This window comes from Epinephelus fuscoguttatus, linkage group LG15 (assembly GCF_011397635.1).
Source record: "Epinephelus fuscoguttatus linkage group LG15, E.fuscoguttatus.final_Chr_v1".
Classification (NCBI taxonomy): Eukaryota; Metazoa; Chordata; class Actinopteri; order Perciformes; family Serranidae; genus Epinephelus; species Epinephelus fuscoguttatus.
Window position 1 is genome coordinate 32,708,227 of NC_064766.1, and position 17,181 is coordinate 32,725,407.

The 17,181-nt window shown below is 42.5% G+C and overlaps 1 protein-coding gene across 2 annotated transcripts; it reads right to left on the reverse strand.

The window, feature by feature from the left end:
- Window positions 1-613: 613 nt before the first annotated feature.
- rc3h1b (ring finger and CCCH-type domains 1b) lies at window positions 614-16,649 on the reverse strand. Of its 2 annotated transcripts, none has more exons than XM_049598016.1 (20): window positions 16,520-16,649; window positions 14,774-15,190; window positions 13,093-13,213; window positions 11,726-11,965; window positions 11,414-11,589; window positions 10,968-11,168; window positions 10,715-10,847; window positions 10,230-10,348; window positions 9,823-9,935; window positions 9,463-9,708; window positions 8,433-8,647; window positions 7,910-8,319; window positions 7,624-7,782; window positions 7,343-7,498; window positions 6,172-6,394; window positions 5,988-6,078; window positions 5,738-5,828; window positions 5,215-5,457; window positions 4,600-4,703; window positions 614-4,501 (listed from the first exon to the last, which is right to left on the reverse strand). In XM_049598016.1, the coding sequence occupies exons 2-20, from the start codon at window positions 15,002-15,004 to the stop codon at window positions 4,345-4,347; spliced, it is 3,429 nt and encodes a 1,142-aa protein (XP_049453973.1). In that variant the 5' UTR covers window positions 15,005-15,190; window positions 16,520-16,649; the 3' UTR covers window positions 614-4,344. The 2 variants fall into 2 exon arrangements, with proteins under 2 accessions (XP_049453973.1, XP_049453971.1); XM_049598014.1 differs by having other exon boundaries at window positions 5,988-6,081.
- Window positions 16,650-17,181: the final 532 nt, after the last annotated feature.

A 17,181-nucleotide genomic window follows, 5' to 3' on the forward strand; every position in this document is an offset into this window, starting at 1 on the left:
AGACACAGACACACACACACACACACACAGGTGGCTGAGGCTACCACACATTGTGCCACCTCCTACTCAGTAACCATTCACACGCTTGCACATATACAAATGGAACAGTCATCGGGAGCAATTTGGGGTTCAGTGACTTGCCCAGGTAGGTATACTTAAATATTCGGACTGGAGGAGTTGGGGATCAAACTGCAGATCTTTCGATTATCAATTAACAAATATTAAGGCCCTTAAAATGCGTAAGGCCACCCTTGAGTTGAGACTGTTTAATCAACTGCTGTTCACAAGGTCTAGCATGAGCTATCAACCTCAAAGTGGGTTACTGAGGTGCCAATAAATTCAGTTCTGTGGTAGTTTCAAGGTTTGTCAGTGTTTAGTATGGTTTGAAATCGTTGCCATTGACCAATAAAAAAAAATGTGGTTGACTTCGGTTTTTCATGAACTTGAAACACTGTTGCTTACGTGTTATCTTATCTTAGGTTTAAATCTGTTGGCACCTTTGACCATACTCAGCGCTGATGTCAAGGTGTACTGACCACACCCTAAACAGGAATTACATCATTACAGAAAGGGGAGAAAGACATGTTAGAAATAAAAACAGTGACACAGATACTCAGAGTTAGCAATATCATTTAATCTTTTCCCCTCAGCTTAGAATCACTGTTGTACATAAGTTACACTTTGTTTTCTCAATTTCACAGGTTCATTTTTTTCTCTCTTCAAACTTCCAGTTTGACCTCCCTCTCGTATCAAACGAAAAAAAAGCAGATTGTATTATACAAAAATGCAAACCAATTTTCACACAGTGAATTCTCTTACAAAGTCATAAAATGGCGTAATAATGGCTACATCCACATTGGAGGAAGATAATTCTAGACATTCCTTAATGGAGTATAATATACATATAAAAACTTCTTTTTTCTTGCTGAAATCAAACCTGTACCTTAATTTAAGAGATATTTTACAAGGGAGTAATCATATAAAATAGCCATTTGCGAATTTCCCCAGAAAGTCAGGGAATAAAATGTGAGCCTCAAACAGCAGTAACAGAGTTCAGTGGTCAAGGGTGGGAGTGGAGGGGTTAACTGGTTATGTAAATGAGGGGTAGAGGCAGCAGTTCCACTCAGAAAACAAAAACACACAGGAGATTGAAATGAACATCTCTGCTATTTACTAATAGTAAACCACCCCATAAGTTATTGTATGTCAGTATGTCTGCTAAGCTAAAGGCGTTTTAGGCTCATTCAGACCTGCAGGGACCTATCACGTAGAATCAGCATGGTGATAGTTTTGGTTGACTTGCACGTAGAGATAGTGAGAAACAACATATTGAATGAACACCATGTGTTGCCAATTGATGGCATTATAACAGCAGAATTACGCTGGCGGGCCAATTTGTTGTAAATATTCATAAAAGAAGAACAATGTCACTCAGATTCTCTCGTAGCTCAGGTCAGATGATGCATTAAAGACTGTAAGACTTGCAGGTCAGTAAATTCACTCAACTAGTGCAGAAACAAAAAAAAAGAAGAATGAAAAAAAGAAGTACAAACCAAGCTAGGTCAATAACATTTCCTTAAAAATAAAACACTTTTGATTCAAATCAGAGATTTGCATTATTGCATGTTGCTGTTCTACTTTCAAAACATGGTGTGGGGGGGGGTCTACTAGAGTCAATCTGTATGACTCTAAATCATGCCAATTCTGTTTTAATTAGTATTTTTGAGATCACCTCATGCTCCTGAAGCAGACATGGTAAAGGAGCACTGCAAGAGGATTTAAGGCCAACCTATCATCAGAGACTTCCTGAATATCCTCTTTGGGGCAGGGGTGGGAAAAAACCCCCAACACTTTTGTAATACCTCCAAACTATCACCCAGTACAGCACACTTTGAGGAAAAAAAAACTTAGGGTACATTTTCTACAATACAATCTAGCACACACAAAACGTCTCCATAAATTTTCCAAAGTTACAGAATTTTGTCTTCTTCGGAAGCATAGTCTATAAAGAACATCTTTGTTTGAACACAAAAGATTAAGTGAACACACATCAATGCGCACAGAGGTCCTTCGTCTGGGAAAGGATAAAGTCTGTGTTGGCAACCAGTGGACAGAAAACAAATCAAACGACGAAAAGAAACAAAAACATTTTGCTGATTCTAAGTAGAGATCATTTAATATAAATGCTGAGCGAGTAAAATAAGAGGTGGCACATTAATAGTGCTTTAGTATATTAATGTATGTATACATACTCATATGTATAAGTGAGCTGTGTACCTAAACAATAAATGTAGCAAGGAGCAGCCAGAGGCTTGAAGTGTGGTAGGAAAAATTAAAACCCCAAAAAAAAAAAAAAAAAAAAAAGGGAAAGGAAAAACCCAAACATCCACTATCATGGCGCTGACAAATTGGAAGAGATGCTCATCAAACAACCCAGATGAGACACAAAACATTTGTGTCTGTATTTATTTGACTCATCAGTCATCAGGGATTTGTAAAACTGTCTCAGTGCCCCTCGTCTGACCGAAACCAAGGCTCGACGTTTAACGACTTTACCCAGAGCGTCTCTTTCCCTCAACCGTTCGCACACAAGGACTCACTCGCTCTCAGCGGAGCTTTGAAACTGTAGCCAATCATGCTAATTGTTTACAAAAGGCAAAGAGCTCTGTTGTAGAGCGTCAGCAGTAAACAATTAACATGATGGAGAAAGAGGAAAATTTAGTGGTAATGGTGGTGATGATGACATCGAAGTGTGAGAAGGAAAATGTGACAGTGAACAGAATATTGTAATACTCACCGATAAAGATGCTTAAACACACTCAATGCGATATACACTAACTTATCAAATCTGCTATCAGCGGACAGGTAGTTTTGAATCTTTGTTTTGTTACCCCTCAGATACTAACACTTGTTTCCTCAGCTGTAAACATGATTTCAAATGTACTGCATAGCTAAAAACGCTACAACAGTCTCCGTTCTAAGACTGCAAATGATAAGTCTTTGTTTTGCTTGGAATCCATGATAGAGAAGAGGACACGCGTTCAGCTAAGCTCTATAAAGCCTTCACTAGGTAAGCCACACCCCCGAAATCGTAACAACGTAAAGCATGAAAAAATAAAACAAAAATTGAACAAAAAAACACAAGGGAAGGCAACTTCATAGAAGTTAGGAGAACAAATGACAAGATAATCCCAATGGGGAGGCCTTTTGTGTGGCCAGACGAGAAGCTCTGAGGAGAGAAATCCTTTGTCGTTTTGTTTTTTACCCTACGTTATAAAGACGTTCACCTGAACCCTGAGGCAGAAAGATGTACTCTCTCTTGGCCTGATCGTGTACATTCACCCAAAACAAAAAATAAAAAAAAACACAAATTTTTTGAGCGTGCTGTGAAAAAATCTCACAACTTAATCGGCTAGGACTGAATGCAACCAAACCACATCAGGTCACACCACAACCGAGAGAAGCACACTGTAGATTCCCTTATAGAAAACATGTGGAAAGCTTGTTATCAAAAAGACTTGTTGCAATCTTTAAAACAGAATGCTTCAATTAAATATATAATATACTGCTTTCAAGTATGAAACAGACTTATGATGTGTTCATAAAATGCACTAATAAAATCATACTTCTTGTGGCAGGTGAGGACGTGCATGTGTTGCAAAAGGGATTTCTTGAACACCTTGCATCTCAGCTGAATACTGGTGGAATATCATACTGCTTTTCCCTCCTCAGACCATCTGCATCTGGGCAATCACTTTTTTTTTTTTTTTTTTACGATTCTGGGGTTGAGTACCAAGTGACACACTCCTGCTGTTTCGTACAACGCCTTCGTGGATCGTCAGATTGCAAGAGAAGTTACTGTGATAGTGCTTGTTAATCTGCCTCTCTGTATATAACCGTTCATCTGCATGTTTACTAGCACAACTAACCCAAACATCTCACACGGGAAGGATCGATCTACAACTTGACTTTTTGTGACTATTAAGGATGGAATAGGCCTGTCCTTTCTCAATGAAGATACAACTGTCAACACCACCACCATTTTCTCTTCTGATATATCTATTGTGAGCCTTGTTAATCTATAATCCCAGTACAAAACAAAAGAAGAAGAAGAAGAAAAAATTAACACACACGAGAAATGTTATCATATGCTCTGGTTTCCAGGCAAGGAAAGTCATTAAAAAAAGCTCATTCACAGAACAAAAAGAAAGAAAATTCATATCACGGCAGATACTGCTCATCTTCTAAATAGAATGGGTGTATGTGTGCCTGTGCATGCTTTTCAATTGAGCATCTTGAGTGTGTGCGTGTGTGCATGTGTGTGTGTGTGTAAGTGTTTACTGCCTATGAGCAGGAATGGACGACACCATTCTTCTGCATTTCTGAGCCAGTGGCACCTGGGTCAGAGCACAGGCTCAATGCAGACGTCTTATTGGTCAGTGACAGCATGGACCCGCCCACTGCACTTTCTTGCAGACTGCTGGAGCCGTTCGACACCTCACTGATTACAGACAGAGAAAAAGACCCATGTTAGGAATACTGGGAAGATGCAGGCTTATGATGAAACATGTATATTTAGGGGGATAGGTATATACCCACCCAAGAGCCAGGGAGATTTCTTCCAGCTGAGTCTTGTGCTCTGGTTGTCCATTCTCTGCAGGTTTCATCTTGTACTGCTGAACATCATGGGCTACTTGGTTTTCCTGGTTTTGAGACAGACACAACATGCAAGAGAATGAGTCACTTGGGTCTTGACATTGTGCGTACATGTTCTGATATCTCTACATGTTACTGTATAACGTTTATGTTTTTTATTGTGTGAGTGTTTGGCTGTAGCTTTTTGTATGTTGCAGTCTTGGCCAGGTTTCCCGTGTAAAAGAGAAACAAATAAGACAAAATACCACCCACAAAACCAACTTCTTTGGGGGACCTGATGCAGGTTGGGACCCAGTTGCATATTCTGTTCTCGACATGTTGTTGACCCAGCTCAGTAATTATCTTTTAAAACTTGAGCCACGGCCCTTATTACTACAAGTGTTATTGTATGCATATATGCACTCGTCCTGGTGTTAAAAAATGTTTTATTGGCTGTATGGTGTTACCCACCTACTGGTTTTCTTCAGTTATTTAGCCCCATGCCCTGACTTCTCTCAGCACACATGGTTAGACTGTTTCATCCCTTACTATTGCTCAACAGCCCACCCCTGCACTTACCAAAGCCATCTCTCGGGTCCTCTTGCCGATCTCTCTCTCCACCTGGTGGAGCTCCAGGCTTAGCTGTTCACTGGAGACAGCTGTTGAACTCACTCCCCCTGCTGGCCACTTGGGCTGTTGCTGCTGCTGCTGTTGTGACTGCTGCTGCTGCTGAGCCGCTGCTGCCTGGCCCTGGCTGGGCTGCACAGGCTGGCCCGCCAATGCACTGGCCTCCCGCTGCAGCAGCAAAGAGTTACTGGCAGCCTGTAATAGCGAGACAGGAAGTGAAGAGGCTGAGTGTGCAATTTGGAAATTTCTGTCAATCATCAGAAGAAATGAAGCGTGAAATGGAAAATCTGTTTTTGGAGAACTGTCATTTTAAGTGTCCATTTTAAATGTTAGCAAGGATATAAATACATAAGACATTAAATAATCTCCTCTGGAGTTCTGGAACAATTTTTAGTCTTATTAATCTTGTAGAATTCTTTAAAATCAAATTCTGTACTTTCCAGACCTTTTGAAGGTCCTCAGAGAGCATACATACCTCCATGCTTCGCATCTGGGTCTGTTGGTTGATCTGCTGGTTGACCTGCTGCAGCTCAATCTTTAACTGCTCTCTCTCTGCCATAGGCAGGCTGTGAGGAGTAAATACAGTAAGAAATGTACACAACTACTATAAACCACAAATTTTCACTTTCATAATTGTGGTTCTGGTACTTTCCCTAAAGCATGATTAGTATTATCATCATAAGAGCATTAAACAAAAAGGAAAGGAAACCAAACGCAGGCCTCACCGCTCACTGAAGTGTCCCTGAGTGGAGGCGGCAGTTGGGTGGGAGGGGTATGACGCTCCACCCCATCCTACATGGCTTCCATATGTGTATTCTGCTGTAGGCAAGGTGGTGAAATAGTTGTCAGAAATGTTTTCTTGACAAACTTTTGCAAAAATTCCACTGTGTTCTGCACATGGTTTCCCACCTGGCATGGCCATATGTTTAGAGCTTGGGTTCTGGGGAGTGGATGCCATAGCCTGCACAGGGCCTGTGGTCTGGTAGCCCGTCTTTGAGGTGCGGGAGATGGCCCCGAAGCGCGACACAGTGGGCTGGGGGCCAAAAGGGATAATGGGGTCATCATCTTTGACTTCTGCACCCCTCCGAGGAGCCTCCAGAGACGGTTCCCTCAGACCCTTAGCCTCTGCGTTCTGACAGTCAAAGAGAAACAGAAAGGAATACAGAATAGGTTAGGATAGAGTTTTGAGAAAGAGGCAAGTTCAAACAAGATCAAATACCTCAGTAACTCGCACTGATTATATTTCACAGAAAAATTTGTCCATCAACACTGAATCTTTGAAGACAGAGCTACAATGTCGAGCTGTCGATCAGAAAAAAAGTCTTCAACCTACAATTGGTTACTGGAACAAAAATGTACATAATCTCTAGATTAACTACATTGGCCACACTGCACTGATTGTACTCTAACTTATAAAGTTGTGTGTCCACCCGTGTTTTTTTTCCTGAGGCCAGTCTTTTGAATTTGTTGTAGTGGGAGCGCTGAATATTTACATGATGCTACAAACGCCAGCAGCTTGATGAGGCAACGAGCATCTATTCTCTACTGAGAATTGCACGTTTGGTGTTTTTTTTCTGGTTGCCGAGTGTTGAAAATGTTGAATTTTGGGTAAAACCCTGTGCTCCTGACGGTCATTTTTTAGCCAGCCGTCCAATCACAGTGGAGGAAGGGCGGGACAAATACCACAAAGACCAAATGTCACATCACTAAACAACAATGAGTAGAATTTGACACTGTTGGCCACATAGACTTTTATACTGCAATGGATATTCAGTATCATAGCAACCAGAAACAACTAAAGCGTCTCAGCTGAAAAGCCTTTGCACCTCCCAAGCGCTCTAGTGTTCCCAGCTGGTGTTATAGAAAAGTGCCTGGTGTTATTAACTGGGGAAAAAAACGCTATTGGTGGATGCATGGCCTTCCAGAGATTGTTTGACAGAAGAAAATCTGGTCGGACAGGAGCATACAGACCAAAAAATCAAGCAACTGACCAGAAGGTATCACAACAATGTATAATTTTCCAACCCTGAATGGGAAAATACTGACATGGTTACTAACAGGGTTATCCATCTGAACTCACCATCATGTCCATGGTACCAGGCACCATAACGTCTTTGGGTTTGGCGTCCTTTGTGCCAATGTAGGAGCCGATGGTCTCACAAGACCAGGGAGAGTACTGCCCTGCATAGTCAGGCTCTCTGCATTTCACCATGGTTTTGGAGCTCTCCTCGCCATACTGCAGGCACAGAACATACAGAGAGAGAGTGCTGTCACTAATACTAATGTGTACTCATAGTTTTTATATATTAAAATCATGATTTTAACAGTGTCAGGGGCGTATGAAATTCCCATAGTGCTAACCTCTGGGGGGTAGTCGCTGGGGAAGGGATGAGGCAGAGTGGGGGAGGCAGCGAATGGAGGAGGGGAGATGACCTTCCTTTCCTCCAGCTGGGATAACAGCTCCTGTCGACGTCGGTGCAGGTAGTCCAGGCTGGGCTGTGAACCACTATATGATGGCCCCTAAGACACACACAGAGAAATGTTACTGGTGAACTGATAGCATTTATTTTAGTGTTTGAAACAAGGCTGGCATCGCAAAGTGTTAAAGGCAAACAGCTAAAATAAAGAACAATCCAAACAAACTCACCCTGACGTAAGTCCTCATTGGTGGAGGCTGGGTACTGGGTGTGTAGTAGCCATCTGGTGGGTATCTATCACGGGTACTGGGCTCCTGGTGGTAAAGCGAGTTAGCCTGTCCTGCTGATTGTGGGGGAATATCCAGAGGTGCGGGACTCATTCTGACCAGGCCATCCCTCTGTGATGGGTAAGGCTGTGGGGGAGGTGGTGGGCCAGTGTAGGTCCCGTGGCGACCTCGGTCATGGTGAGGAGGGTGAGGGTAAGAGAAAGGTGGACCAGAGTGAGGGGCCTGGTAGGAGCGCTCTGGAGGGCCGTAGCCAGGGTAGGGGTCCTGGTAAGGTGGTCCTGACTCACTGGGGGGAGGAGGGTTACGCATGTAATCTCGAGGGACGTACTGTGGTGGCTGTTGGTACGGGTACCCTGAGGAATAAATAGCAAATAATTATTAGCATCACTTCCCTAAATTATTTACGTGTTTCGTCAGTCACACACACAGAGGCCCACTATGTATCATTCAGTTTACTCCACCCTACCTGTGGGGTACTGTGGGGGCTCATATTGAGAAGCAGAAGGTGGTGGGCGAGTGTCGTAGCACATCTCAGGGAGCTGTGGCTGGGGGTACACCGGTGAACCTCTGGCTACCACAGGCATGTGCTTCACCCCAGAGAGGTGGTCCACTGGCATCCTTGGGTGGGCCATGGCATGAGGTGGCAAAGGCATACCAGGTTTGGTCAGCACAGGGTCCAGGCTGTGGGAATAAATGTAAATGAATGAATTAAAGAAAACACAACAGGCTGATAGTAAATGATTCATACAAGTATGTCAATTAATAACTACTACATGCCATAGAGTTCCCAGAGTCTGCAATGTTACCTACTGAGTAATCATCAACCTGCAGACAGGTTTCTTCCGTCCTACACCTGTCTTTCAAATATTATTCTATAGATTCAACAATGATATGCTCCCTCTCCTCTGCAGACTGACACACCATGTGTCAACAGTGACCTATAGCGACTCAATACAGTCCAGTGTTTGCACTTGGCAGAGCTGTGAACAATTTGAACTGATAGAAAGGCTGATTGTGCATACACATACAATCTTAATAAATGCTCAAGTAAGAGGAGGTATCAGCACTTGAAAAAATATTAATATTAATTTCTAACTTAACACTTCCTGTTTCCATAATAAAATAAAAGCCCTTTGACAATGTTCTGTGGACAGTATCACTGCATGGCTCCATAAATGAGTGGAGTTGATTGAGGAAATACAGTAATCATAGCAGCAGGCAGCTCTGCCACAGAACAGCAGCAGCAATACTGTCTGTGTAAACACTGCAGGCGTGTTTAGCAAGGTAGCCGCCATGCACCGCTTAAGCAGGCAGTGTGGCCTGGGTGTAACCCTGCTCTGTGAAATATCCTCCAGGTAATGTAATTCATAACAGGAGAGAAGAAAAACTGCAATCAGCTGGTGTCCATCAGAGGGGAACTCTGTTGACTTCGTGGCATGCAGTTGCCTATTCTTTGGTTGCCAATCAATACAATGAAGAGAAAATCCTATACTCACGGATCAGGAGGTGATCCTGGGGCACTGGGACTCCCTCCGTCCATCTTCATGGGTTTGCGCAACAGTTCATATGGGACTGTGTCGGTGCCGCGGGCAATGAGCTGGGGCAAAGAGGGTCCACCACTGCCGTTTGTGAGGGGTGAAGGCTTTCGGGTCACTGCTACATCAAGAGGAAGGCCCTCATCTGGCATGAGCCCTCCAGAGCCAGGGAGGCGAGCTGCCAGACGCTTATTCATCTTACGATACCTGGGAAACATACAACACAGTGCAAAATGTATAAGAAATGCTGGGTTGTGGGAAACAGTTTCATTTCGACTGCAACATCTGATTTAAATGCTACATATTATTTGTCAGACTCACTTCTCCAGTTCTTCCTGAGAATGAGCAAAGGTGCAGCTGGCTCCACGAGGACAGCCTCCCTTCTGCTTCATGTCACGACACATGTATGTCTTGTACTTGCTGTGCTGAGGAGGCTGAAGGGAGACAGCAAGTGTTATTGAAATGGAGAACACAACTGTTTGTGATATTATGGTAGAACCTGATTAAAGGATGTTGCCTAGCTCAACGACAAGCAGAACTTAGCACTCAATAGCAGTGATATTTAACATTACAGTCAGAGCTAGGTGATACTAACAGCTTGTCTTGTATTTCTACAAGTGATGAACAACATTCTGATGATGGTAGGATCTCCCATGTGTGTAACTTGGATTTAAGCAACATACACCAAAGGGAACCAGCTCTTTTTGTGGTCCAATGGATAAACTGACCTGTTGAGGGTCAGCTCCCTTCTTGCTGTGGTTCTGGATGAAGTCCACCAGGCCATGCACCACTGTTTTGACTGCTACTAACCCTTTCTCAAGCTGCTCCCATGTGGGAGGGGGAGCATCTGGGGAAACAAACGGAGATGAGAAAAACAGACTTAAATTCACAGTAATTATTTGTCTCATACTAAAACACAAAGTTTCTTATGGGAACCCCACAAATAAATCTAATATATAGGGAACAAGTTTTAAGTTTAACTGTAATGCAACATCTAGAGTCTAGCCAAGACATATCCGAATATATAACTGCTTGTTTTAAAACCGAACTTGTTAGACAAGATATACCGGGATAATATAAAAGCTGTCACAGAGAGAAGGTTGAGAAGATGCAAAGGTCACTGTTTGGATTCCAACCTGTGACACTGAATGTAATTGACATACTCCTTAAGTTACTACAAAACCAAGACTCTTGAAGTGTGTGTGTTTCTTACCAGGACTTGGATCAATGTTGGCCAGTAGTTCTAGGTGGGGCCGCAGCCTGTTGAGGTTGGCTGGGTCTCCAGTCCTCTGTAGCGCAATCGTCAGCTCCTGGACACTCTGAGCAAAAGACGCTGGGGTCTGCAGCTATGTCAGAAACAGTTAAGTAAATGCGTTGGTACATTTATGCCAGATTTATGTGAGGACATGCTTTAAAATAAGGAGCTTAGAGACAGCAGACAAAACTCATTCACTTCTCTCACCCACCTTATCTATGATAGACTGCATGTGTGACTTGTGAGATTGATCTCCATATAACAGAGAGGACCACTGGTCAGGTGCGATGCGCAGCCCACCCTCCATGGCAATCTGAACTATCTGAGAGTCGTGCTCACGCCGCAGAGCCTCATAAGTACGGAACTCCTCTTTCAGCTGCATCAGGGATGAGTCTTCATCACGTTTGGTCACCTAGGTAGTCAGAGAGAAAGAAGGAAAGAGTGTTTGGCTCCTTCTGTAGAGAGCTTTTTATGAATTGCACAACATATTGATGGCTGACAGGAAACATAAAATCTCCACTGGGGAACTACACTAAACAATATTTGCTCGAGTATTTAGGCAATAGGCCCTGCTGTGGAGCAGCACCACACGATGTATTGCAACAACATTTTTAAAAATGTTTGAAAAGTTCTTCTGGCTCTCGGTCAGTGACGTACCTTGAAGCAGGAGGCCCGGTAGAGGAGCTGCACCACATGGCCTATGCTAGTCTTAGAGGCCTGTGGGAAGCGTGGCTCAAGCCTCTGGACTACAAAAAGAACCAACACCTTCCTGGACAGTGCAGAGCCATCCTCTAGAGCGAGAAGGACCAACTTTAGAGCTTCCTCCTGCATGGCTGGGGTGGGGGGGGGACACAAACATAAAAACCATGAGTAAAAGTGGACTGCCAAAAGCCAAAATTTACAGAGGAAATACAAAATGCTTCTTCTTAATGTGCTTGTCTCACTTTGCAGGTGATGGAAACTACCTACCTGGGCCTAGAAACTGACATCCTCGCGCACGCACGGCGGCCCACAGATTGGAGGAGAGCTGCTGTGGATTCTGGTGCTGCAAGATGAGTTCTGTGACGGTTCGCTCACCCAGAGAGCGGGCAGCTCTCATGGCTCTCACTCGGCCCTCCTCCTCCACCAGCTGGCAGTGGACCAGAGTTACTAGTTTCCTCTGCATGGGTCGACTCAGCATGCTCTGGGCCGTGCTGCTCAGACCCACACCTGGTGAGAGATTAGACATAACAACTGGTAAACCCAAGGGACATATACTAAGATACCAACTTAAAACTAATACAGCCAAATACAATGGCCCTGCAATAAATCCTACCTTTACAAAGGGTGTGATGTTTAGTTGTTAACTGTTTCAGAGAGCTGCTGGTTCAACTTTATGATCATTTTGGAGGATGTAGTTGCACGTCTACATCGAAAGAATTAAACATGGCTACTTCCCCTTTGAAAAGTCCTCTCTTGCAGTAACATCACATAAATCCAAGAGTTGAAAAATGTTTAATTTTGGGTAAAACGCAAACAAAAGAGACGTGTTAATATACCGTAAGCTACATATTAATATACATTTCCTTGCCTACAAAATAAACGCACATGGAATAATACTTAACATTCAAGCAGGTTTGTCAGGGATTGATACATTTTAAATTAACTGTTTTTTAATAAAAGGAGTGTATGTTTAGGTACATAGGATTTAGCGTTTCAAACAATTTCCTTATATTCAAATATACTACAATACCAAATTTACCTGAATTATGCTGTTAAAAAGCCCATTTCATCAGTTTCAGTGACAAATATATTTTGATCCAATAGTTTTAAGGTTAATCAAGCAATCTCTATTTCTCTCTATTAATCAATCAATCAATCTGGGACATCTAATTATTACCGTGGCCAATGATGAATTGAGGAAATTGCTTAAAATTTGCAGCACGAATGTAAACAGTACATTTACTGCAGTTTTAATGTGATTTTATAACTGAACAAACTGATTTAATGACCTAGTGATGTCTAAAATGTTATTCCCTTTGGAAATTACTGATTACATTTTTAAACAAATATAAAATCTTTGTTTCTGCAAATTATTTGTTTTCTACCCCTTTCTTGTTCCTTTCATGACACTGACATGCAAACAAACATTTCTGAAAAGAGAACAAGGCAACGTCCATCATCATTTACCCAGAAGCAGGATTTTCACATCTGAAACAACTTCAATGCCAAGAATATTGAGTACTGGATTTCCCATGTTTCACTTAAAGGCAGCACTAGTGTCAACAGATCATGATAAAGGTAAACCAAACCACAAAGGTAACAAGCATGTGTTTGTGTGTGTGTATGTTAAGCACCTCTGGTGTTACTGAGAGGTTTGAGGTAGAGGGCCAGCTCCTCCACACACTGCCTGGCCTCCTCATAATGCTGCGAGTCCTCTGGACTGGTAATCAAGGCAACTGGCTGAGCCTTAGGAACCTGCGGCATGACACACAGAGGAAAAGAATTAGGACAACCCATAGCAATAGCTGAAGTCTTTTAGTACAATCATATCCCAACAATTATGTAGTGTGTGTAGTGGAACAGATAATCACCAGCTCGATTCACTGTCTAATTCATTGGCTTAAACAGCCAAACACAACTAGGGTGTGTCAATTCATATTAAAATATCTCTTTGTGTGTATAAGCAGAATGTATCTGGGCAGAGAAGTGACAAAGTGAAATGGTGTTTGGGTTGTAAAACTCTACAGTCTCTAGTCAGCACATACTATCGACTGAAACAAAAGCCAGAAATGTAGAATAAAGGCCATCCCTTTATTTATACTGATCTGTCAAGTGCAGTGAAACACGTCATGCAACTACCGTGTCCTTAGAAGCTCTTTTGTAACAACTCCCTTATTATCCCATTAGACACATGGTGACTACTAGAGTGTGCTTCACTAATAGTCTTGTTTTCCCCGGACCTTTCTTACACTACAATCAGATCAAGGAAATATGACTGACAGAAAAATCTATAACTCACATTTTGAGAATCTGTGCATTGCACTGAAGGCGTATGTTCTATTCTCTGTACATTATAGCTTGTTGAAATGCACCTATCCCAGACAATGCTAATAAACACTATTTGAAAGAGAACAGTGACACTGATAAGAAGCACTTCTCATCATGTTTGTATTTTCACGCTCAGGCTGTGCGATATCACACTTTGGAGCAGGCACACTTTCCAAGCTTTGCAATGGCCGATTTAAATAGCCATCTGGGATCCAGCGAAACTATCAAGAAACCATCATTATACCATCTTCACTTTAGACCCTTTGCTTTGATAGTGACCAAAACAATTTGCAGCTCTGGGGCATTATCTATGATAAATTAGGTCATTTTCATGAACGACAATGGTACAGAACTATAATAATAACTTCTATTTTTATCTGTGATATTCTTTTGATTGTACATTGTACCCGACTAATCCGTAGAAGCACAGATAAGATTACGGTAATGCAAACAAAGATGAAAATATGCCAGGCACTCAGCTAAGAGACAAGACATCACAGTTGTTGCTTTATGTCAAACACTCAACAAGCTCATAGTTGATACACTGACCTCACCCATCATTACACAGTATATCTGGAAACTTTGCCACAAAGCCAAAACACCATTAGCTCTGCCTCACCCTGTCAGTCAAACACCGCCTCAGAGAAATATAGCATCACTGATTGTGCCAGCATTCAGTAAACCAGCAGATTTAAAGCCATTGCTCAATGATTGGAGTATGACTCATACAGGAATCTCCAAGCTATGTGCATCATGTAATAGCCCGTGCCTAACGCTCTAATATAATACCTAAATGGCAATTACTGGAAACTTTATACTGTCAAGACAAGAATGGTAACTTAAAATGCTCCACTACTCAAACACATCCATAAGTGATTATCCTTCATCACAGGGTTACATCAGTAAGGGCCCTGCATGAATGTTGTCAACACAGGATCTCTCTCATGAATTTCCAAATAAGTGTACAAACACAAACAAGACTCTTACCTGGCCTCCCACCAGCTGCAACAGGGCTGTGTTGACAGGTAGCTGCTCAATGTCTGTACTAATGGCTGTCTGGTCAAAGGGACAGGCCTTTCGGTGCAACTTGTTCAGGCACATCTTGCAGACAGTATGTCCACAGCCCAAGCTGATGGGCCTGCGAACAGTCTCCTCAAATGTCTGTGTGCAGATTGGGCACAGCAGGAACTCGGTCCATTGTGGTGCTTGCACTGGCATGGTTATATGTTGATGGGACGAGGGTGTGTAAATATATGTAAGCTTTAACACAGAAAAAAATCTAATAATAATAATAATATATATATATGGAAGATTCCACTGGAATCAAGATTTTTTCTTCCGAACTCAATTGTTCTTAAATGTCCTCACACATTGTGGATTTTGGATCACATCGCGTGATGAATACTGGAAAAGAGAAAGAGAAAGAGAGTTAAAATTGCGCAAACATTTATCAATTAAAACCGTTTTGCATACAAGTCAAAAAGTAGCTTGTTCGTCCTTTATATCGTACATTCAAAACAGCATCTAAGTGCGGTAACAAAACATGGCTGTGCTGTGTTATGAGTGCAACTGTATCTGAAAAATGCATTAAAGCTAATGGGATGACAAAATAGGTTTCTCGTGGGACTGCTGATACACTGCTCCACTAAAATGACAAAATCTATAATTTCAAGTCTATTTGGCTTTGATTGCTGGCCGGTATGTGGTGTTCGGTCGCAACACAAAACAAAAAAACAACAACAAAAACGACATGACACCGCACATATTTGTAGGATACAGAGGAAACAAGCGACGGAGAAGGATCAAAACAACTGCCGTGTGGCCTACTTAGAGGAGCTGGTAACCACTGTGACTATGGACAAAGGGTCCTGAAGAAGCTAACAACCAAGTCCCTCTGCGCTATCTAACTTGATACGAGGCTAACGTTTGCTAATAGAGTTGAAAACCATTACGCTACAGACAACCTCATTATTGGTCAACGAGTTAACTCTGGTGGCTGTAATCTTATTTACTGTTTGGTTAACATTAAACTGTCTTATCTGATATGGGGCAATACGTTGGCTAGCTAACGTTAATTGTAGTAACGTTAGCTTACTGTTAGCAAGCTAAGCTAAGGGTGGCTAGTTTGCTAGCATGGCTAGAGAGCAAACGTCGTCAGATTAAAAAATAATAGTAATAACCTAAGATTCATTGTCGGTTATTAGTGATACAGTCATTATTCGGATTGTAGCAGGGGTGAAGAATAAAACACACTGCCGAGAACATTAATTATCATATCGTGTATTAGTCAAGGAAACGATAGCTAGAGAAGAACCAGTGACACTGAAAAGTGGAGCCATTTGACTTGCAACAGCGAGATTATGTAACGCTAGCATCTGAAACTACCCAGCAACCCAACTGCTTTGAAAATGTATTCGATTTAGCCAGGCACGGTCATTTAATTGACTTCACAACGTTTAGACTCACGCTAGGATCGTGTTTTCGCCGCATTTAGAGAGGCAGCTAACACAAATACTCTTCTCGTAATTACTCGCCTGAGCACAGAAGGCTAACAGCCTAGTGAACAAACCATACTCCTCCCTCTGTTAGCCGTTAGCTTGTCAGCTAGCTACCTTTCGTGTTAGCAACAACTAACCATAGCTATGCGTCATAAATGTGCCTAAAACAAAACGTGCAACGTCTACCGCCACCTTCCACCGGGACAAATATACAATTATTGTCGATACTACTCACTCATTCCAAAAGACTTGGAAGATCTTCATCTTTCTTTAGGAAATAGTTGCGATATTTTCTTGCCATGTCGACTGTGCAGCTTAGCTGCTGCCGAGGTTTTGGGAGGGTGTCAACTCGACAACAGACTAGCTAGCCGGTTACAGCTAGCTGGGCAAGAAGTGTGTATGTGCGCGTGTGCGTGCTTGCGTGCGCGTGTGTATGTGTATATGTTATAATGGCGCCCTCTGCTGACGGTGCACCGCACGCACAGCCACAACACAAAACTGAGCAGCGTTTGCCAGATCACATCTGGGGATTGTGACAACTGGCAAGCAGAACATTGTCCCAATTAGGGTGACAGTGCACGAGGGCATATGTTTGTGCGCACACGCGTCTATGAAAACAGAAAGGGATAGAAGGAGAGGGAGCTGGGATGAGCTGAGACAGAGGGAGGGATCAGCTGTATTGACAAATAAGAATCAGTTGTTTTTATGATGCAAAATTAGGCCTATATTCTCCAAAACACATGACAGCCTCTGTCTTGTCATCAGATCCATCTAAATATTCAGGGATGACAAGACACAGGGGGGATCTCATTTAGGCTGAAGCCCATTATTCCATTTTGGCTTTATGTTTTTCATTGGCTTATTACTGTGTGCAGGGTGTCGGTGTGTGTGTGTGTG

Excerpts from the sequence above, each read along its gene's own strand:
- rc3h1b (XM_049598014.1), bottom strand. The coding sequence starts at position 15,004 with ATGCCAGTGCAAGCACCACAATGGACCGAGTTCCTGCTGTGCCCAATC. Across the intron at positions 9,936-10,229 it reads AGGGAGCTGACCCTCAACAG|CCTCCTCAGCACAGCAAGTA; the intron begins GTCAGTTTATCC and ends GTCTCCCTTCAG. Across the intron at positions 8,320-8,432 it reads GCCCCCACAGTACCCCACAG|GGTACCCGTACCAACAGCCA; the intron begins GTAGGGTGGAGT and ends TTTATTCCTCAG.